Below are 21979 nucleotides of genomic sequence, written 5' to 3'. Positions count from 1 at the left end.
TGATTATTCATTGTATTTTATTATACTTTTTATGTACATGGAATGGTTTATTGTAAGATATCTTCATGCCTGGATGCAAACCTCTTAGAAGATGTCTTGTATTCTTTGTCTTGTAATAGTTCTCCTCCTAAATTCCCAACACAATCAGAGAAGCAGCTCCGGGAAGATATAACCATTATGATTAAGTTTTGGACAGCCATGTTCTCAGACAAGAAGTACCTTACAGCCAATCAGCTGGTTCCTCCAGGTAAGATCCTCCACAACTGATCCTGTATGAACAGTGTGAGTTTACTTGTTGAATATACTGGATCACACTGATGCATTAGCTATATAATGCTATCAATTATGGAAACCTTCTTAGATCAGCATGAGTATATTTTATGACTTCCCCGCTATTGCCATATGAGATACCTGTACAGCCTAACATAACCTGGACAGATTTTTATCCACTGGATGGAAGCAATGAGGTTTCCTATTGTATGACTGAAAACGGAGATCTTGAAAACAGTGCAGAATTGACTCTGAAAAGTTTATTGGAAAGTTGTATAACTTTTCACTGTACAATCAGTAGACTGTGTTTGCTGAATCCCCAATACCAGTGGAATTACCAGCTGTTCATGGGTAATAATTTTATTAAATATTCAACTTTTTTTGTAAAATTACTTTTAGAAGAACAACTTTAAAGAAGACATCCCACTATTCCTAAGAATAAAGAAAGTTTTGCTACACATACTTTGAGTATTTAATCTTTCTTCAGTATAGTCAAAGGGGTTGTCCAGGATTAGAAATAAGTTCCCATTCAATTAAACAGCACTGGACTGCAGTATTGGACACAGCCCACGGACAAGAGAAGCGCTGATTCTAGTGAAAAAAAAGCTCTTTTTTTTCTAATTCCAGGCAATCCTCTTAAGCTTTTGTGTTCTCTTTATTTTAAATATGGACCACTGGTCCCAATGTGTCATGGGGCACTTTAAGCTGTGTACTCCAGCATTCTGCTTGTCGTGTATAACTGGTAATATTTTTTAAACTTGCTAATGTTTTTCGTAGCGTCCATTTTCAATTCTTGTTATTGACCCCTAGACTCTTTCTGTGGTTGTTAATCCTCTGTAGATAATCAGGATCCCTCAGTGAACAGCCTGTCTGTAATGGTGGATGTTGCACGTAGCACTTTGGATGTAACTATGGGCTCTCGGCAGCAGACAGCTCAGGGTTGGATAAATACATACCCTCTGTCCAGTGGCATGTCTACAATCTCTAAAAAATCAGGTAACCTGTGTAATATTCACTGATCTTTTTTTTAAATCCTATTTTCATAGATACTCTTTCCAATTATAAATGGGATTTGTTTATTTTTTACTAGCTGACCCGTTGCGCGTTGCTGCGAAGACAGACAGATATACATACATTCGTTTTTCTATATCTAGATAACAGCCAATCACAGCGCAGCTTTCATGTTACCTCAGCTTTATACTATATAAAACCCAATCACAGTGCAGCTTTCGTGTTACCTCAGCAGTATAATATATAACAACCAATCACAGCGCATCTTTCATGTTACCTCAGCAATAAGAGAAATAACAACCAATCACAGCGCAACTTTTATTCTGCCTCAGCAATATAAAAAATAGCAACCCATCACAGCGCAACATTCATTTTACCTCAGCGGTATAATATATAGCAACCAATCACAGCACAGCTTTCATGTTGCCTCAGCAGTATAAGAAATAGCAACCAATCACAGCACAGCTTTAATTTTACCTCAGCAGTATAAGAAATAGCAACCAATCACAGCACAGCTTTCATTTTACCTCAGCATTCTCAATATGCAGCAATTGTCTTGCGAACCGTTCGGCGGATGCATCATTTTGTAGTTGAACACGCATCCCGTTGCTTGTAATGCCTTTTGCTTTTGTGCTTGAGATGGCAATCAAACGATCTTTGTCTGGGGGGCATAACTGTCGGCGATGCTCGCACGCACCCCACCTATCGTAGGATAGTTGTACTATGCCAGTAATCTTCCCAGGAGTGTACTCAGCAACTTCCCAAAGTCTCATGGCAATTGGATGAATGGTGTAGTAATGCATAAAGGACAGACAGACAGACATACATTTTTATATATATAGATTTATTTATTTTTTATTCTTTAAATCAAGGTTTTATATTCTATTTTATATATTTTTCTGCTTTCAGGACTGACAAAGAAAACAAACCGGGGAACCCAGTTACACAAATACTACATGAAAAGGAGGACTCTGCTGTTATCCCTCTTGGTAGGAGTATGGATTAGACTGTACATATTTTACAGGTTTCTGCTTCATATAGTGATCTTAGCTCAGCCATTCCTGGAGAGAAACTTGGGACAAACCATCACAAGTGCAGACTATTCTGTCATTGTGTATGGAATGAATAACACTGAGGAGGTTTATTAAAGGGGTTGTCTCGCGGCAGCAAGTGGGGGTATACACTTCTGTATGGCCATATTAATGCACTTTGTAATATACATCGTGCATTAATTATGAGCCATACAGAAGTTATTCACTTACCTGCTCCGTTGCTAGCGTCCTCGTCTCCATGGTTCCGTCTAAATTCGCTGGCAGCTTGCTTTTTTAGACGCGCTTGCGCAGTCTGGTCTTCTCCTTTCAGCACGAGCCGCTTCAGTGTGCTCGCCGCTACAGCTCTTCTGCGCATGCGCAGACGAGCTGTCACTGCTCGGGAGCGCGCTGGAGCGACCATTCTGTACCATCCTCTGTTAGAGGAAGGTGCAGAGCCGCCCAGCCGAGAAGCCCAGCCGAGAAGCCGCCCAGCCGTCCAGGTAAGTGATGGGCCGGGGGGGGGCTGCCGCTGGGCCGGGGGGGGGGCTGTCGCTAGGCCGGGGGGGGGGGCTGTCGCTAGGCTGGGGGAACTGTTGCTAGGCCGGGGGGGGCTGTCGGTAGGCCGGGGGGGGCTGTCGCTAGGCCGGGGGGGCTGTCGCTAGGCGGGGGGGGGCTGTCGCTAGGCCGGGGGAACTGTCGCTGGGCCGGGGGGGGGAACTGTCGCTGGGCCGGGGGGGGGGGCTGTCGCTGGGCCGGGGGGGCTGCGCCGGTTACCTGCTGCCTGGCGGCGGGTGACTGTGTGCCGTGGTCGGCCGCGTTGAATCCAGGGGTCCGGTCGGCGGCTGCGGGGCGTCTGGTTGTCAGGGAGACACAGCTGGTAGCGTCTCGGGAGCGCGCACGTCGGGCTACAGCAAGCGAAGGGAAAAGAGCTGGCGGCCATCTTGGGAAAATTTTTATAAGTTGCTGAAACGCTGGAACTGTAAGTAGAAACCAGCTAGAAAAGTCATTTACAGGGGTAATTAGTAATGTATGCTTAATTAGGGGGACTGGACAAAAAAAAAATTCACTGCTTCCTCGAGACATCTCCTTTAAGCTGAATACCCAGAATTGTGGCTCATTCTGCACCATAAAACTGATGTACATGCCTTGTGGCAGATTTATAAGGTTTTTAGACGCGTTTTGCATCTCCCTAGACCGTTTTGAAAAGTGCCTAGAAAAACATGTGGCTTAAATGTTTCAACTTGTGCCAAAACTAAGCCAAACCACCAAGAGATAGCGTAAAGAAAACAAAAGTGTCTCTCAATATGCGCCCAATCTATCACACACTGTAATTTGGTACATCTTCTGGATGCCTGATCTACTTTTAATCTGCCGAAATGTAAAAGTGTAATAATAAATCAGCCCGTGTCAGAATCTCTGCTTGTGGGGAACCGTTTTAGTACTTTCCAAACCAAACTTTTCCCTATTTTGCTTTTCTAGGCCACTGATATTGACCGCCTGACTACATGGTACAACCCTCTGTCTGCTCCTGAGCTGGAGCTGGATCAAACAGGAGAGAACAGTGTTGCCAACTGGCGATCGAAGTACATCAGCCTCAGTGAAAAGCAATGGAAAGACAATGTTAACTTGGCCTGGAGTATTTCTCCTCATTTAGCCGTTCAGTTACCTACAAGGTGAATGTTCCTTGCAGAATACCCATCTAGGTGATGTTTTCTTTCAGACTCTGGAATACCACGATGAGATGTATTATTCCAGAACAAGTGGAGAAAAGAAGTTTAAAAAATAATTAAATAGAGTCAAGCAGGTTTTTTGGAGAGGATATATCTTTGTATATGTGGATTGTCCTGTCATTGTGGGTTACCGGACCAACCGGAGAGGCCCATTTACCTCTTGTGACACTATACTAACAGATTTTGTGTGTTCTTCCTACTGCTTTTTAATGAGAGTAGTTCGTTAACAGTGACATTTTTCATCTGTAGATTTAAAAACACTGAAGCTATTGCTGGAGAAGTGACCCGGCTAGTGAGACTGGACCCCGGTGCTGTCTGTGACATTCCAGAGGCAATCAAAGTAAGTCGGGAAGTGAGCAGACGTGTGCCAACTCCTAAACCTTTTCTTTTGAAGACTGATAAATCATTTTGTGTTGCAGTATCTGGTAACGTGGCATACGATAGATGCTGATGCGCCTGAGCTCAGTCATATTCTATGCTGGGCACCAACTGACCCACCTACCGGACTCTCTTATTTCTCCAGCATGTACCCTCCACATCCACTAACTGCGCAATATGGGGTCAAAGTACTGCGATCATTCCCTCCGGTAACGACTCAAGCACACTGTCATGTTAATGTTTTTTTTTTTTAATTGGCTATTCTCTTCATAGCTGATATTTGCTTTTCCATTTTTTTTCTCCTCGCTATATCCTTACTTTTTCTTCACATACTCAATGTTTTACTTTATTTCTCTTTAGCCTTTGACCTCCTAATTTGCTCTTTTTGTATGTTGTCTTTCTTTTTGTTTCCCTTTTAATCTTCAGGATGCCATTCTTTTTTACATTCCACAAATCGTACAAGCCCTGAGATATGACAAGGTGAGTTCTCTCTACTGATCCTTATACCACAAATAATTGTCAAGCACCTGAGGAAGCAAAAGCCTAAACAAAATTGAGCCATGCATTCTAAGAATGTATATAATTTGTATTGGTAAAATGTATCTCGTACAACTGTCTCAATATATAAGAAAAGCACGACAAATAGTATCTGCTACTGCTGTGGATTAATATGTGTTGCTGTGGTTAGTATGCTCCACAATACACACGTTACATGTCATGATTTTTAATTTCTTTATATACTCACACTAAATGGATAGACTAAAAAGAGACTCTTTACTGCCGTTTGGTATATTCTGTTTGGAACTACTGTGAATAATATTTAAAAAGTCTTTTGTGCTCTCAGATGGGTTATGTTCGGGAATACATTCTGTGGGCAGCCTCCAAGTCCCAGCTTTTGGCTCATCAGTTTATCTGGAACATGAAGACAAACATTTATCTAGATGAAGAAGGACACCAGAAGGACCGTAAGTATTTCCTTTAAACTACTTTTTTCAACCCCTTAGAGACCGTCAATAGGCCTTTTTAACGACCTCACTAATGGGCATTAAACCCCTTTATTAGAGTCTAATAGACTGATGTCATAGGCATAGTATAATGAACTACATAAGTAAATGCAGTGTACTGTCCTAGTGATCGAATGATCGCATCTTTAAGTCCCCTTGAGGGACTAAAAAATAGTTCAATAAAGTTTTTAATTAAAAAAAATCCAATAAAAAAAAAATAAAAAAATTTCCTCCACAAAAATCCCTTTTAAATGGAAAAAATACCCCAAATTTCAAATGTTTAAAAAGCAGCAGTCAACAGTTTCTTAAATGTAGTAGTGGTGCTCCACTTTGCTATAACGCTACCCACAAATGTGAACGTACCTTAAGAATACTTCCCTCCAGTGATTTAGCTCAAGATGCAACAGATCTCTGCGAGAGTGATCCTAAACTTAAAGTATCCCATGATCACCTGCTGTCTCTTGGTTTCCACAGTTTGAGTGATGCAGCAAATAACAAATCTATTAGTAACTGCTGATTTGAGCTTTCACAATGTTTCACGTTCTGTTTTTTTTTGGAATTTTTGCATGCCAACCAATAGTGTGCTGTAATGAATGGTGCAGAACAAGAAAAAAAACTGTGAATAAGGCGTGACCCGTGGATGAACATGCACCCATCTTGTCAGATTAATTTCTCCATTTTTTTATTGATAATACCAGTTTAAAAATAGGTTTCAAAGCAACAGATTACTCCTTCTTGAGTAATGCTGGGGGTATGCATAACGTTGTGCAGAGCAGGGGGATGGAGGTGTGTGAAAAAGAAATCGATGAGAAGTAACTTGGACAACGAAAGTATTTGGTCTTACTGTGTCTAATTTTCACTGGGATAGCTCCATTCCTGTTTTCTAATTCTTATCAACCGTGTGCTGTAATGGCTTATCTTTTCATGTTCACCAACAGCTGACATTGGAGATCTTCTGGAGCAGCTCATGGAGGAAATCACAGGATCCCTGTCTGGGCCTGCCAAAGACTTCTATCAGCGGGAGTTTGACTTTTTCAATAAAATCACCAATGTGTCTGCCATTATTAAGTAAGTCTGTTGCATTTTATCCATCACTATAACTTTTGAAGAAAAGTGCTAAGCCTGTACAGTAACCTCTTATAAGTTTATTGAAAACTGTAGCATCGATCCAATTCCAAAAGTACAGTGGTGCAACCTACTCCCCAATAGTTATTATTCATGTAAGAAAGGCACCAGAATGTTTTGAATCACAGCGTGGAAAGAATCAAAATGCCATCGTAGATGGGTAGTTAAAAGAAGCATCTTCATTGAATAACCTGGTGTGCTATATTGTGTTTTCTACATTTGGAGGACTTTCTTCTGCTATCTTCATGCTATCAGACCTGATATAAACTTTCAGCAACTTTTGACGCACAGAATACCTAAAGGCGGTGATAACACCTAGTAAATGTAGACTACAAAATACTAACTAAGATTCTAGCCACCAGGCTCAATCACATTATCCTAACACTTATGCATTCAGATCAAACATTCTTTATGCCTGGCAAATCTACAAATATTAACATACACAGAGTACAGACAGCCATTCAAATAGGCAGGAAATATAATATGCCATGGGCCTTAGCCTCACTAGATACCAAGAAAGCATTTGACTCCCTGTAGTGGAGCTTCCTAGAAGCTTGCCTTCATCGCTTCGGATTTGGCCCACAGTTCCAAAAATGGATCAAACTTATATATAAATCCCCCAAAGCTAATATTCAAGTAAATGGCATCCCCTCCAACAATTTGCCTCTCTAGTGGTACTAGACAAGGATGACCACTATCACCTGCCTTATTTTCACTGGCTATTGAAGCCTTGGCTATACAGGGGAAACGCCTGCTGTCACGGTTATCGAATGGGGGGGATGGGAGAGTGTGATCGGACTGTGTGTGGATGATATGATTCTCTTTCGTCAAAACCCAGACAAATCACCCCCCATGCCATGGATGTTATTAACACATTCTCCCAATACTCTAGCCTGTACATCAACTGGCAAAATCAGCAATATTGTTTACCGCACAAAACCCAATAATAGACCCTTGCGTTACCAGATACAAAATGCCATTGGTATCCAAATTTAAATATCTAGGTATAATAATGGTACGGGATCATGAACATGCCTTGGCCGAAACCATTGACCCACTACCAAATCTAATTAAAACTAAACTTAAACTCTGTTCTAGATTACCCCTCTCTGTGGCGGAGAGAATAAATCTCATCAAAATGGCAATACAGCCCAAATGCCTATACATCATGCAGCATGTGCCAGTCAAGATCCCGCTACATTTTTTCAATCTATAAACTCTATACTCACCAGCTTTATTTGGGGTTCGTCCCGTGCAAAGGTGAAACGGTCTCATTGCAAAGACCAGGCAGGCATCGCCCTCCCAGATCTCAAACTGTATTACATCGCAGGACAGTTAAGAAACTTGAGATCATGGTTCTTAAATGAAGAACTTTCCATAACAGATTACTATCTAGCTGAAATGGTAAATGGGGAAAAAAATAATAAGCTACCTAGAAAGACCAGAATACACTAAAACTGCAGATTTACTCCCATTGCAGAAATTAGCCCTAGCTGACTGGCGACTGCCTAAATCCAATGAACGCTTTGAGGGTGCTATGTCGGAACTCCTGGTATGGAATAATCCCACTCTCCCGGCTTTTGGTGTGATACTAGATCCTCATTACTGGATACGACTAGGGTTAACAACATTAGGAGATATGTATAGGGCTAATATGTTTATTTCTTACATGTAATTACGAGATGAATTGCAAACACTCCACTTGTAGCTGTTTAGGTACCTCCAATTGCGACATGCAGCAAACGCCCAATTTCCTGCCGCTACGTTCCAGGTCTCAAAGTATCCCATAATAGGAATTTTTCAATCCCAAGGCCCGAAAGGATTGATATCTGCGCTATACACATTTGCTATCAACTAAAATTGGTCAGAATCCTCTACCAATTCAAAATAATTGGCAAGCTCTCGTTTCAGAGCTAACACCGGAGGATTGGCAAGATATACTGGAATCCGGTCTATTAGTATTCCCGGCAGTGGACAACAGAATGATACAACTGTACATAATACATCAATCTTACCTAACACCCATAGGACTACATACAATGGGCAGAACCCCAACATCAGATTGTCATAGATGTGATCACCCGAATACTGACTTTTGGCACATGATATGGGACTGCACGCATATTAGAGATTAGTGTCCTTAGGTGTCAATATTTGTGTCGATGATCTTACCTTCCCCATAGAAACTCACTGTAGATGGCATTATTGGCATTATTTGGCTTATTAGATGGAGAACAATGGCCTCACCACCTATGAATCTTTAGGAGGGAGGTATTATTTTTAGCTCGGAAGGCGATTGCTCTAAAAGTGATGGCCACCGAATCTCCTTCCATTATGGGATGGAAAAAATTTATGAAAAGGTAATCTACCAAAACAGAGGATGCCGTAATAAATTTACCAAAATATGGGATCCATGGTTGGATGCCTGTACCACTCTGCAACATAACTAATTCTAGATGATAACCATTTAGCGTAAATAAACACCAATGCAGACAGGATTATTGTTTGAAAAAAACGTTTTATTGTCTCAAAGATGTTTGTAGATTGCAAAATTGACAACAAGAACTGTAAACTGAGTTATGAGACGAGTCTGGAACCTGAAAAAGATTCAATTGTCATTATATACCAATGATCTATTTAATATGTCTATGTATCAATTTTATGATGTGTTCACTAAAACAAAGTTTAAAAAATGGGGTTATAACAGAATTAACTTTTACCATCTACCCATAAAAGTGTGATTGATTGGGGTTTCACCACTGAGACACTCGCCTATCCCGAGGATGGAGATCCCATGTCCCCGTGTCCTGCTTACTGCACCCCCCATCCCAGTGAGGAGGGGATTAAATAGAGCAATGGCTGCGCATGCGTGGTGCCACATTATTCAGTTTCAATGGGGCTGCGGAGATTGCCGAGTATAAGTGCTTGACTATTTCCGTTAGCTCCATTGAAATGAATGGCATGTCAGCCGCACATGCTCTGCCTTTGTTCCACTGCGGGTGTGAGTGGTATCCCCGCAGTGATGAGAAGAACGAGACAGGAGTCCCCTTTTCTCAGAACCGGTGGGGGTTGCAGTGGTGAGACCCCCACCAATTAGACTTTTATCACCCAATTCTGATGCAACCTCTCGAAGTCCCACCTTTTATAACAGGACTATCGGATGACTCTGGACATTTGCAATGCTGACATGAACGTAGTACTTTTTGTGGGAAATGGTTAGTGAATGTTCTTATTTAATAGCAAAAGTAGAAAGCAAGTCATTCCCCTTGTATCACTACATAAGCTGCTTGCAGTGCCCCTTTTGCTAAGGTCAGATTTTCTGTTCTTTTCTATGGTGTCTCTTCAGAAATGTCTCACAGATGAAGCCAGTTGGTTTACAATCTGTACTTAATTATACTTTATTATGTATCACAGCACCTATAAGACTGGGAGTGCATTCACATGGGCGAGCGCGAGTTGTGCCCGACATTCTCGGGTGTGATACGCACCGCATGGTAAACACACACTCAATCTGTGTGCTGTACGGGAGACCACACATCTGCATGTTCTATTCTTGTGAGAAAATCATACACAAATACAACATGCTGCAATTTGTTTTTGCATGATTTTATCACCCGTATGAATGTACTCTGAGACTGATGTTCTTCCATCCTGTTATCTGAACATGATTCTTTGTCAAATGGTTTCACTTAAAGTGGAAAGTTGTGGCAAGCCATCTGGAGCGGACGTGTTGGATGCATCACTGATCATACCACACCCTTTCCCTTATGTCTTAAGCCCCATTTACGCGGGATGACTGCCGGGCAAATGATGCCCGACACTCGTCCACGCATGTACCCTACTCACGCGCTTTTGCACAGGAGTGATCATCGTTGCTGCACAGCGGGGTGGCTGCAGGAGATTTCTCTCCTCACTCTCCCCCGCCCCTCTCCATTCACTTAACATAGTGTCCGTTCAGTACTCAACGGCTGCTGTTTACACTGAGCAATCATCGTTCAGGCTTTTATGCAACTTAAAATTATGAAGATGAGCGATGAGTGTAAATAGCAGCCGTTCATTACTGAACAGCTGCTGCGTTAAGTGAATGTTGGGGGGCTGGGGAGAGCGAGGAGAGAAATCTCTTCCAGCCGCCCGGCGGTGAAGCAACAATATTTGCTTTGATATGTAATTATTGCTTATTCAGTAGTATGCAGGAAAATTTGACAAGGTGGCAATGCCAACTTTCCCATCAGTCTCATTGGTCAAATGAAGTCAATCCAGGCATAAAACTGTTTAAAATCTGGGGAAAACTATTATAGTGATTACCCTTACAATAACATACTCTAAGGTATAAGCTGTGACATTTTGCATTAAGCTCTTTTAATCCAGGGACTGGTACTCCGTGATACTTTCCTTTCTTGTGAATTACTGACACAGTAGATTCTAATGCATGCTGGTGCAAGTAACAAGTCTTGCATGGCATAATGTTCCAGGAGGTTACAATATACCTTGTGCCCAATATGTCTCCACAGGTGAATTAATCGATTTTGTATGAGGCTGTGAATATTTTTATTATGTTGAACCCAACCACACACTTATCCCCTTTCTTTCTCCATGTGTATTTAGCTGTGTTACAATTATCGCCTTTCTTCTCTTGCCAGACCATACCCTAAAGGAGAAGAACGTAAAAAAGCTTGTCTTAATGCTCTCTCTGAAGTAAAGGTGCAACCAGGTAAGAATTCTTGCTACTTACTTTTAGATTTTGAAAGTTTTATGCTTCAATATCTACACGTTTTGTGATAGTCCATTAAGTGATGTCCCGGACTCCAGGAAATGGAAAATTGTGGTGTGGTTTCCATTTCGGTGTAACAGTAGTAAAGGTTGATGTTAACGGGCTGTTTACCAGGGGTATATTGCTGTGCTGTTATATAGGTATATTATTTTGGTGCGTTATCTGTAGTTTCCTCTTATCTACCATCTTTAGGTTGTTACTTGCCTAGTAACCCAGAAGCTATAGTTTTGGATATTGACTACAAATCGGGAACACCCATGCAAAGGTAAAAAGAAGTTGTTTTTGACAATGTCATTGCATAAGACGAAGACGGGACTTGTTTAGTTTTCTATGAGTTTTTATTTTCATATTTAAAGGGAATGTATCAAAAATGACATTATTTCAGCAAGGTTTTTATTATAAACCAATTTTTCAAAAATTGTTGTTGCTGTTAGTATAGCCATATATAAAAAAAAATCCTGTATTTTTTTCCTGCAACTTTCACTCTGGTTACTGCAGCACACCGCAGAATGTTTGCTGGAGGTGACTTGTCAGCTTTGCTGTATAGACTGAGACAAAATTAGCAGAATCATCTCATTATAATTAAAGTATCTGTATGTGTCTCCTCTGCCACTTTCTGGGAAAGGCGCAGTACTTCAACTTTTCCCCTGAAAACTGTATTAGTCTATTGCCTTTTCTTTGAGAGTTAAAGGGAATCTGTCACCTTCCTACGGTACCATAAACTAAGTAATGGTGCTTTTAGGGTATGTGACAGGGAGCTGGGTGATGTATTTTATTTTATACCCTCCCGCTCCTTCGTTCCTGCGCGGTCACTTGCTGAAGATCCAGCACCGCACGGCAATGTGACTCCTCTCAGATTGCTGTGCGCACGCTCTCCTATACAACTCTAGAGAAGTGACCGGTTCCCTTTAAATCCTATGCATTGCAATTGCCATAAGCGCACACACCCTGCTACACAGACAATAAAGGAAGTGTATGTCTGCAGTATGATCACATTCAAGGAAGTGTCTTTAAAAAAACGCAAGTGTGTGGGAGCCCTTACACTGCAGTTTCTATATACACTGATATGTAGAAGTAGCAGAAGACAAACTGTGCTAAATTTTTAATTAAACCCTTATGCAAAAATGTTTGTTGGCCCAAAATACATGCATTTAAGTGGGAAAAAAATTACCCCTAAAAAGGTGTCCATAGCCTTTATACAGGTCTCCATGTGAAAAGACTGACTTCAATCATAGAAAACTATGTATCTACAAGATCTACATAAATCCCTTTAGCTATGCTGCCCTCAGATAGCTTAACTGATAAGACTCCCTTTTAAAGGGGTATTCCGGGCACAGAATAACATTTTAACCCTTTAAAGCAATGCATAAATAACATTGTTGTGGGGACTATAAGTTTAGCTGTAAACTGACATCTCTGCTATACAGTTCCCCCCGACTTGCCGGCTCTTCGACTCACTGGGCTGTGTAGAAATATTTACACACCCACATACAAGACACTAGTCAAGGCTGTAGAAGGACAGAGGAGAAGGGTAATCCTCACGTCCTTGCTGGCCATGTGTTGGCAGTGCTAGTGCTTATGTATACAGCTCCGCGGCCGTACTTCACTTGTAGGGAGAAGTAACATTTAGGAAACTGCTTGCAAGTGGCAGTGGACCCCTAGTCTATGCTTCCTATGGGGAAGCTGAAGCTGCAGCTGAACACTGAATTCAGGAGAACAGGATAGAGAACGAGGTTCTGAGGATGACCAAGCTGCAAGGCCGGTCACAGAACTTCTCTACCTGCCTATTCAGTGTACGGACTGCCGAGGATAGCCAAGGCTGAATTGGACCCACTGGTGATGGGTAGGACTGGTGGCCTTGTTTGTAGCTTTGGAGATATTATGCACTGCATCAAGAGGGAGGGCCAGTATTGCTAATGTATGTGTATATGTGTGCATATATATGTATATGTGTATGTATATGTGTGCATATATATGTGTCTGTATATGTGTGTGTATATATGTGTATGTATGTATATACATACATACATACGCACACACATTGCAGCGTTCTGTCGGAGGCAATGGGTCCTCTTGATGTATACCTCTCGCAGAAAGATCAAACCGTGGTGTGAAGAGAGCCTAGCTGACGCCTGCCTATAATTCACCACTTCCTGCGAATAGTACCATACAGGCTATACCAATAACGCATAGCGTTGGTGTTTGTTATATGCTGTTGGATATATGCATGTCATTGCTGCGACATCTGAAACACGTTTATCTGTACTTGTAGTGCGGCAAAAGCTCCGTATCTTGCCAAGTTCAAGGTCAAGAGATGTGGAGTCAGTGAGCTGGAGAAGGAAGGTAAACTTCAACTTTTACCACTGAAGTGACCAGTATTGCATGGCTTTTACAGAAATCAGTCAATTCTTGTAACTTTCTCCAACTCTCAGGCCTCCGTTGCCGCTCAGACTCTATTGATGAAAGTGAAGAGGAAGATGTAGATAAAAAGATTTGCTGGCAAGCTGCCATCTTTAAAGTAGGCGATGACTGCAGACAGGTGAGTAGACAGAAATGTGAAAAGGTGCATTATTATTTTCTTCCATAATAAAATGTTAAAGGGGTTGTCTCGCAGCAAGCATCAAAATTTTACATTAGCCCATTCCCCCGGTCACCCCCCTGGCATAAAATAGCAAATTAAAGCGGTTTTTAAACCGCTTGCTACTCACCGATCCGACGAAATAAGGAGTTTAAAAAATCTTCTCCCTAAGATGGCTGCCGGTCCTTTCCCAGGGATGCACTGCGGTTTTCTCCCATGGTGCACCGCGGGTCTTCTCCCATGGTGACCAGCTCTCCGGCACGAGCGGCCCCATTCACCAGGCAGAAGACCGCACAGCGCAAGCGCGTCTAAAAAAGCAAGGAGCCAGCGAAATTAGACGGAGCCATGGAGACGGGGACGCTAGCAACGGAGCAGGTAAGTGAATAACTTCTGTATGGCTCATATTTAATGCACGATGTACATTACAAAGTGCATTAATATGGCCATACAGAAGTGTATAACCCCACTTGCTGCCGCGAGACAACCCCTTTAAGTTCTATACTAATCTAAATGTGTCCCGCTGATGTGTGCATGCAGGGAAAGCACCACCAATAATCCTATATGTAAGGGACACGGCAAACCTTTATTAGAAAGATATAGATGACAAAGGAAATGTAATTCTGTCAGAGGTTTATGGCAGCTGCTTATTTCCCCTGCAAGACTGAAATAACCTGTATGTTCCGCCGAGTCAGACATGTATGTCACTTGAGGGATGTGGGCTAATAACTATTGCATGAACAGTATTTAGCTGACAGTAACACTATGTGCAAGTCTGAGATTTTCTCATTTTCTAGATCAATAACTTTGCACCCGTTTCCTCCTTGCAGGATATGCTGGCTCTGCAGATAATTGATTTATTCAAGAACATTTTCCAACTAGTTGGACTTGATCTCTTCGTCTTTCCGTACCGAGTAGTGGCAACCGCACCTGGCGTGAGTAGAAACTAAGAAGGGTGCTTTTTAAAGCAATTATTTTTTTTTTAATATATTTTTTGAGTAATAGTACATTTTTGTTGTAAAATTCAGTGATAAATATTCAACAACTCTATATGCTTTTATTTTATCAGTGTGGTGTTATCGAGTGTATTCCAAACTGCACCTCGCGGGACCAGCTAGGCCGGCAAACAGACTTTGGCATGTATGACTATTTTACTAGGCAGTATGGAGATGAGTCTACTCTTGCTTTTCAAAAGGTACCATATCTTTGCACCATCTTCTACTTAAATAATTCAGATTTTAGCCTCTTGCAAGGAGATATGGCCAAACCGTACTTTAACCCTGACTATGCACATAGATAATTGTCTAAATGTTGTTGACAGCCCAATGTATATAGAGCAAGCCTGCATGACTATCACACAAATAGAGTAAACATGGATTGGTGGCAGAGCGAGAGGTAGCAGATTATTCTGGTAGTAAAGATCCTTGTTGGCTGATGTAAATATGATTCAGGGGTTGATGCTCGTTGACCATAAACTAGCTTACACTGCTATTTTATGTCTATGGGTAGCTTTAGTATTTTTCTTCCCTATATATTTCACTGTATTTGTATTCTGTGTTAGATTTTTTTCAAGTGGCATACATTATAATTAGTTATCTATTCTTCTTTCTTCTGGCAGGCTCGTTATAATTTTATTCGGAGTATGGCAGCCTACAGCCTTTTACTGTTCTTGCTACAGATAAAAGACAGACACAATGGTAACATCATGCTGGATAAGGAGGGGCACATCATCCACATTGGTTAGTCCAACCAGTACTTGTCCGCTCTCCCTCTTCTTTCTTTAAAATTTCAATTCTACATGAAAAGTTCCCATTCTGCTCAGGTCTGTTTCATGCCACTATGGTACTGTATTCAAGTAGTTCCAATGTGCTGCTCCCCAAATTTGGTTCCTCATCGTCTGCCCTCACACAAAGCTATACAGTTATCCCTTGGCCTTACTGGGAGCTGGATAACGCCATATAAAAGTATCTTGCCTTAATGGTTCACGGTATAAGAAGCTGCACGTTGGCAACATTCCATAAAAAAAAGTGGAAAAATGCACATTTGTGATGGCTATAACTATTTTCTTACGAAAATAGCTTTATTTTCATTTAAATGCTAGCTTTTACTTTGAATGATTATCATTCAGTTTCCCAGGATCCAGCGATAATCTGAATGATAATTGTCCTGTGAAAAAACACCCTTAAGCAGCTTTGATGATAAATATTAAAAAAAGTTAAACTTTCCAGAAACAAAGGTATGAACAGTCTTTAAGACGAACCTCTACTTTGCCATTAGGGGTTAATATGCACCAATGTGACAACCCTATTTACATGATACATATATTTTAATATCTACAATTTAAAAAGTTCCTTCGTCGGGATGTTCTTCCAAATTTTAATGTGACTGTTAGGGGTTAATGGACTGTAAATATGATTGGAGGCACAGGAGAAAGTCCTGGATTAAGAAAAACTTCCTTAGTGTATTCTAGTAACATTGATCTGATTTGGGATTGCAGCTGTGCGCTAAGTTGGTTTGTTCTGTACTCGAAGGTCCTTCCCTTTTCTGCTGCTTTACAATGTTCCGTTTCCTAGCACACTGAATGGATGTCTTAGTATGTCTGCACATTTAGCCTACTGAGCTGCAACATCTTTATTCTCAGATTTTGGATTTATGTTTGAGAGCTCCCCTGGGGGTAACCTAGGCTGGGAACCTGATATAAAGTTAACCGATGAGATGGTGATGATCATGGGACGCAAAATGGAAGCTACACCTTTTAAGTGGTTCATGGAGATGTGTGTGCGTGGCTACCTGGCTGTCAGGTAAGGGAGGTCAAGTTACAATTATTGTAGTTGTGGTTGTTTTTTTTTTTTAGTGAGGTTAAGGGAGCGATCAGTGATACTGAACATATACTGTGTGACTCCGCTTCGGGGTTCAGTGACAGCTACAAGGTTTCATGGGACCCATGAGCGGAGTCACACCAGCTCCATCGGCTGCTGTCCCAGACAGTGGCACTGCTAGAACAAATTGCCACCACTGATTTGAGAAGAACGGGCTGACATCTCCTCCAAAAGAGACACCTATATGTCGTTTCCTGAGGACTGAGTGTGCGGCTTATAGCCATGGTCCAACGTGTCTGCCTTCTTCAACAGACAGTGTCACACCTGTCCATGAGTTGTCTAGTATTGCAGCTCAGCCGCATTCACTTCTATTGAGCAGTGCTGCAATACCAGACACCACTTTCGTGAACAGGTGTGGCGCTATTTTCGGTGGAACGCAGCTGTATTTTTCTATGCAAACCTTTTAAAGACAACCAGTCACATCCTATTCGCACCATTAATGTAAGTTATGGTGCTTATAGGAGAGGGAACATGAATACTGGGGGTGTACTTTTTATAGTTACCTGACTCTCCATTCCTGCTCTGTCACCCCTAGAAGTTGGTGCTTGGTCTGAGTGCCAATCTTTTCTTCATTGTTTTCTGTGGCAGTTCACCCACTGATTAAGGAAAGAGTCATGCTCACAGACCAAATGCTGACTTTCAGGGTTAACTGTACAGGATCGGAGAATCGGCTAAGTATGCAAAGCACAGATTTCCTTTCCGTTTCAGCTCAAACTTATAGTGCCTGTTATACGCCTGTCCAAACTTAAAGGGAGGAGACACAGATTAGATATTGGAAAAAACTTTCTGACAGTGAGGGTGATCAATAAGTGGAACAGGTTACCACGGGAGGTGGTGAGTTCTCCTTCAATGGAAGTGTTTAAACAGAGGCTGGACAGACATCTGTCTGGGATGATTTAGTGATCCTGCACTGAGCAGGGGGTTTTTACTCGATGACCCTGGAGGTCCCTTCCAACTCTACCATTCTATGACTAGAAGCACATTATCCTAACTGCCTGTAGGGATCATATTGCTGCAACTGTCTTGTGACACTGTCACTCTAAGCACCTAGGGGCACATCTATGAAGATGTCTACGCCGGTTTATGGCATAAAAAGGCCCTAATTTTTGTGCAAACTTGTATTTGCACAAAAATTTACTACTTTCCTCTTTTCTGTTCTGGCCTACTACTTTTTCAAAAAAGTAGGTGGGCCTTGTTGAAAGAGGGCGTGGCCTCCCCCAGACCAACAGATTTATGTATAATGAACACCAGAAACCGGTGTAAATTATACCAGAAATGTACTCCAGATTTATGCTTAGGATCACAGAGCTGCCAGGGATTCGCTTTTCATGTATTCAGTGCACTGTGTGCCAGGAAAATTGAACAAAACCCGATGCTGGAAATGCCAGCCTTAGTAAATTTTCTCTCATAATGCAGTAATTCCCAATTCCTTTATCATGAGAGAACACCCTGCAAATGTTTTGCCCTTCCTGAAGAGCTAACTCAGCGAAGGATACAGAACTTCGTGTGTCTTTGATTTCATTATTCATCCAGTTGTCCGCCATCTTTTGTTACATACAGGCCGTACATGGATGCTGTAGTGTCTCTGGTCACTCTCATGTTGGACACAGGACTACCTTGCTTCCGTGGACAAACAATAAAATTGTTGAAGTAAGTTACAAGCGCATACTAATTCTTGAGAAGCACTCGGTCTTCCTGTATCTCACCTGGTCACTGCTCTCTTATCCCCATCTGTATTTTATTACGCAGGCACAGGTTCAGTCCCAATATGACGGAGAAAGAGGCAGCAAATTTCATCTTGAAGATAATTCAAAACTGCTTCCTCAGCAACAGGTTTGTTTTTTCCTGATTTCTTTCCAGCTGATTAGATTAACTGATCTATGCGTATATCCATATTAGACGTTTATAATGTTGTTGGGGACCTACAGAATATAAATCCATATGCAGTAAGAATTCTTATTGTTGACTGCAAGCGAAAAGAGGGAGCAAGGAAATTCTGATTTGTATGACGGAGGCAAATCTCTGACCCTTCCTTGTTGTTTGTTTAATTTTTGGAAAGTTTTTGTTTTGTTGTTCTTGTTTTTTTTTTTTTGTAATAACAGAAAGTGTACGGGCCGTGGAACAAAATCCTAGTCATCAAAAGCAATTTTTATGTTGAAATAATTTGGGGTTCTTAAATACAGAAATGTTAGTTATGTATATTAATATTTTGACATTTGCAAATTAAAAAAAAACAACTTTTTTTTTTTTTCGATCCACCATGCACCAATCGTTTTAAAGGGTTGTGTCAACATAGAAAGTGATCCACAAGATAGATAATACCTTTCTGATTGTCAGGGCCTGACCACTGGGAACCCCACTGATTCTATGAACAGGGTTCCAAAAGTTCGCTGCATGAATCAGTCCATGCATTCTGCTGCTCCTCTATTGGGGTGCAAATGCTCGGCTTTCTCCAGTGCTCCTATTAAAACAAATGAAACAGTAGTGCATATGAGCAGCCGCTGCTTCATTCATGTAGGTACTCCTGGGACCCCCATTCTCGGTAGAGGTTGGATCGGTATCACCTCACCTTTCAGAAACGTATTCTCTACTCTGTGGATAGGGGTTACTTTCTACCTTGACACAATTGCTATAAACAATGAAACAGATTTATGGGATATGTTATGTTTATACCCAATATGTGCATATCATCTGCTGCTTTGTAACCATATATTAAAGTGAATTATCCGTAAAGATTTAGTTTTCCCTCTATATAGGTCACAAGTAGTTGACTGGACGGGAATCCACCACTCTGAATACCTGTCCATCAGCTGATCGTCAGCGGACAGGGGACGAATTGCACTTTCTGCTCCTCGTTACAGACAGGGTATCCAGCTCTGTCTGTAACAGGAGCAGGCAGTGTATTAGAAGCAGGGTGCTCCCACTAATTGCAATGGGAGTAAAGTCTGACAACGGACCAGACGATTAGCTGATGGATGAGGATCCCCGTCCATCAACAAGGGGGTTGAAACAGGCTAAACTAGATGGACACGGTCTTCATTCAGCCTAACATATTATGTTACTTTGTAATGACTTATCCAGATAATTGGTCATCAGTTGAAAAAGGCCTGAATACCCCTTTAATGTTTTAGTATGTCTTTCCTCTGGATTGTTGACTCTTTCTGTTTTATTCTACAGGAGCAGAACATATGACATGATCCAGTACTATCAAAATGACATCCCTTACTAAAGCTCCCACGGATCAGTGCATCCTTCCTGTGTTTGTAGTGAACTATAGTCTTGTGTCTCTGCACACTCGTATATCCACAGGTTAGGGGTAACTCCAGCAAGTGTGAAGTGTGGAGATTGGTAGACTTGGGAGGTGACAGTCAATCAGATTACCTTGTAGCAACTTGTTAGCCAATTCTTGCACTGGGTTGTTGAATTTCTTCTGTCCAAAATACATTTACAACAGAATCATGATAGTTATATTTATGATAATACGGTGCAATATATTAGGGCTGAGTTCTTGGAACTGAGCTTATTTTGCTGAAGTGGCCATGTGCAGGGGGGGAGGGGTATAAAATATTTATTCTCTTTAAAATGCAGATTATATATTTTACTGAATGAAAAAACAGCATTGCCAGCTTAACTACACTGTCAGTTCACAATCAGTACTCCAGCATCTAAACTGTGCCGTTAGTCTGAGGCTTCTCCTGGATTGAATAATGCACTGCACCTCCAAATACGAGGAACCCACTTCATACAGGAAAGATGAAGAAAGTTAATTTTTCTTTTGTGTGTGTAAAAAATTTTATGGAAATGTATTTAATCTGTAAAATGTAATTAAAACAATTCAAAGTATTCATCTTAGATCTATCCTTGTGTCTAAATATGCAATACTGGTGCCTCACCAATTGTGTGTATGTATATGTGTGTGTGTTTAATATATTTAATATAGTATGTATGTGTATACAATGCTCCTCCTCTCAAACTCTGTTAACTGTCTGAAATCTCTTCGATAGCATCATAGAGGCATCTAGTGGTCAACAAGCTCTACACAAGTGGGAAAAGAGGTCACACACAAGGAGCCTTTGACAGCCTTTTATAAGCCAATGGTGGAACCACTTTTAGGGTCTCAGGCGGCAAGACCGTTCATCTAATCACACCACAACTCTCATCATTTGCATATCTGGCTTTTTGTCATAAGTGTGAACACCCACAGTAAAGATGGTGGATGCAGAATTATGCTTTGGGGCTGTTTTTCTGCTGCTGGAGCTGGAGTTTTAGTCAAGGTGGTGGGAATTCTGAACCGTTCCAAATATCAGTCCATTTTGGCACAAAACCCTCAAGCCTCTGCTAAAAAAGAAGAGAAATGTCACCTTTCAGCATGACAATGACCCAAAATATACCTCCAAATCAAGAAAGTGAAAATCGCGAGCCGCAGCAATGATTTTGTGAGAAAAAGCAGCGCTAACGCTCTAAAATCTAAGGAAAAAGACGCAATTTTTTTCCCCGCGGTTTTCTCGCTGCAAAATCGTGATCGCTCATGTAAAACAAGCCTTAGTCTGAACCTACAACTTCAGCACTGCAAGGCAGCAGTGATAATGAATGAGCTACAGTGCTCAAAAAGAATAACCACAAGGAGAAAATACACCCTCCAACCCGATCTTGATTGTAGTCAGACATGAACCTAGAACCCCAGTGTTACTAGGTAACAGTGCTAGCCACTGAGCCATCAAGCTTCTTTCTCTTCCTGCTTTTTCCTTCTCCGGAGGAAAAATATATTCTACCTCTTCCCATCCTTCCCCATTCACTTTGTTCTCCTCTGGAGAAGGAGTAGAAGAAAGAACAAGCATGGTGGCTTAGTCATTACCAATGTAGCCTTGCTGCACTAGGGTCCTAGGTTCGAATTTGACTTAAGAAAACTTCTGCATGGACTTTGTATGTTCTCTTTATGTTTCTTGTTCTCCTCCTCCAGAGAAGAAAGAAAGGACAAGCATGGTAGCTCAGTCTTTAGCACTATCTGCTGGAGTTGTAGATTTGAATCTGACCAAGACTGATGCCTGAATTGGGTTTTTATGTTCTCTTTGTGTATTTTATTCTCTCTCTTCCAATGCTCTGGCAATGAAATAACAAGTGCGGTGGTTCAGTTGCTAACACTGTGGCCTTGCAGTCAGAGCCATAACTTGAAGCTTCTGGATCCAATGCAAAATCTGTAACATG

General features: G+C 41.4%; 1 protein-coding gene across 2 annotated transcripts in view; it reads left to right on the top strand.

The window, feature by feature from the left end:
• Window positions 1–20617, top strand: part of PI4KA (phosphatidylinositol 4-kinase alpha) — a 93428-nt gene extending 72811 nt beyond the window's left edge. For both annotated transcript variants that reach the window (XM_066603520.1, XM_066603519.1), the window contains 20 exons: window positions 120–247; window positions 1111–1266; window positions 2191–2270; window positions 3792–3985; window positions 4292–4382; window positions 4462–4629; window positions 4847–4900; window positions 5265–5385; window positions 6363–6492; window positions 11190–11260; window positions 11513–11585; window positions 13593–13663; window positions 13753–13859; window positions 14726–14830; window positions 14965–15090; window positions 15514–15634; window positions 16537–16696; window positions 18335–18424; window positions 18524–18607; window positions 19952–20617. In XM_066603520.1, the coding sequence (XP_066459617.1) occupies window positions 120–247; window positions 1111–1266; window positions 2191–2270; window positions 3792–3985; window positions 4292–4382; window positions 4462–4629; window positions 4847–4900; window positions 5265–5385; window positions 6363–6492; window positions 11190–11260; window positions 11513–11585; window positions 13593–13663; window positions 13753–13859; window positions 14726–14830; window positions 14965–15090; window positions 15514–15634; window positions 16537–16696; window positions 18335–18424; window positions 18524–18607; window positions 19952–20003 (2182 nt within the window). In that variant the 3' untranslated portion in view covers window positions 20004–20617. The remainder of the gene's footprint in view (window positions 1–119; window positions 248–1110; window positions 1267–2190; window positions 2271–3791; window positions 3986–4291; window positions 4383–4461; window positions 4630–4846; window positions 4901–5264; window positions 5386–6362; window positions 6493–11189; window positions 11261–11512; window positions 11586–13592; window positions 13664–13752; window positions 13860–14725; window positions 14831–14964; window positions 15091–15513; window positions 15635–16536; window positions 16697–18334; window positions 18425–18523; window positions 18608–19951) is intronic.
• Window positions 20618–21979: the final 1362 nt, after the last annotated feature.

This window comes from Eleutherodactylus coqui, chromosome 5 (assembly GCF_035609145.1).
Source record: "Eleutherodactylus coqui strain aEleCoq1 chromosome 5, aEleCoq1.hap1, whole genome shotgun sequence".
NCBI lineage: Eukaryota > Metazoa > Chordata > Amphibia > Anura > Eleutherodactylidae > Eleutherodactylus > Eleutherodactylus coqui.
This window is presented reverse-complemented; position numbering and strand designations above follow the sequence as displayed.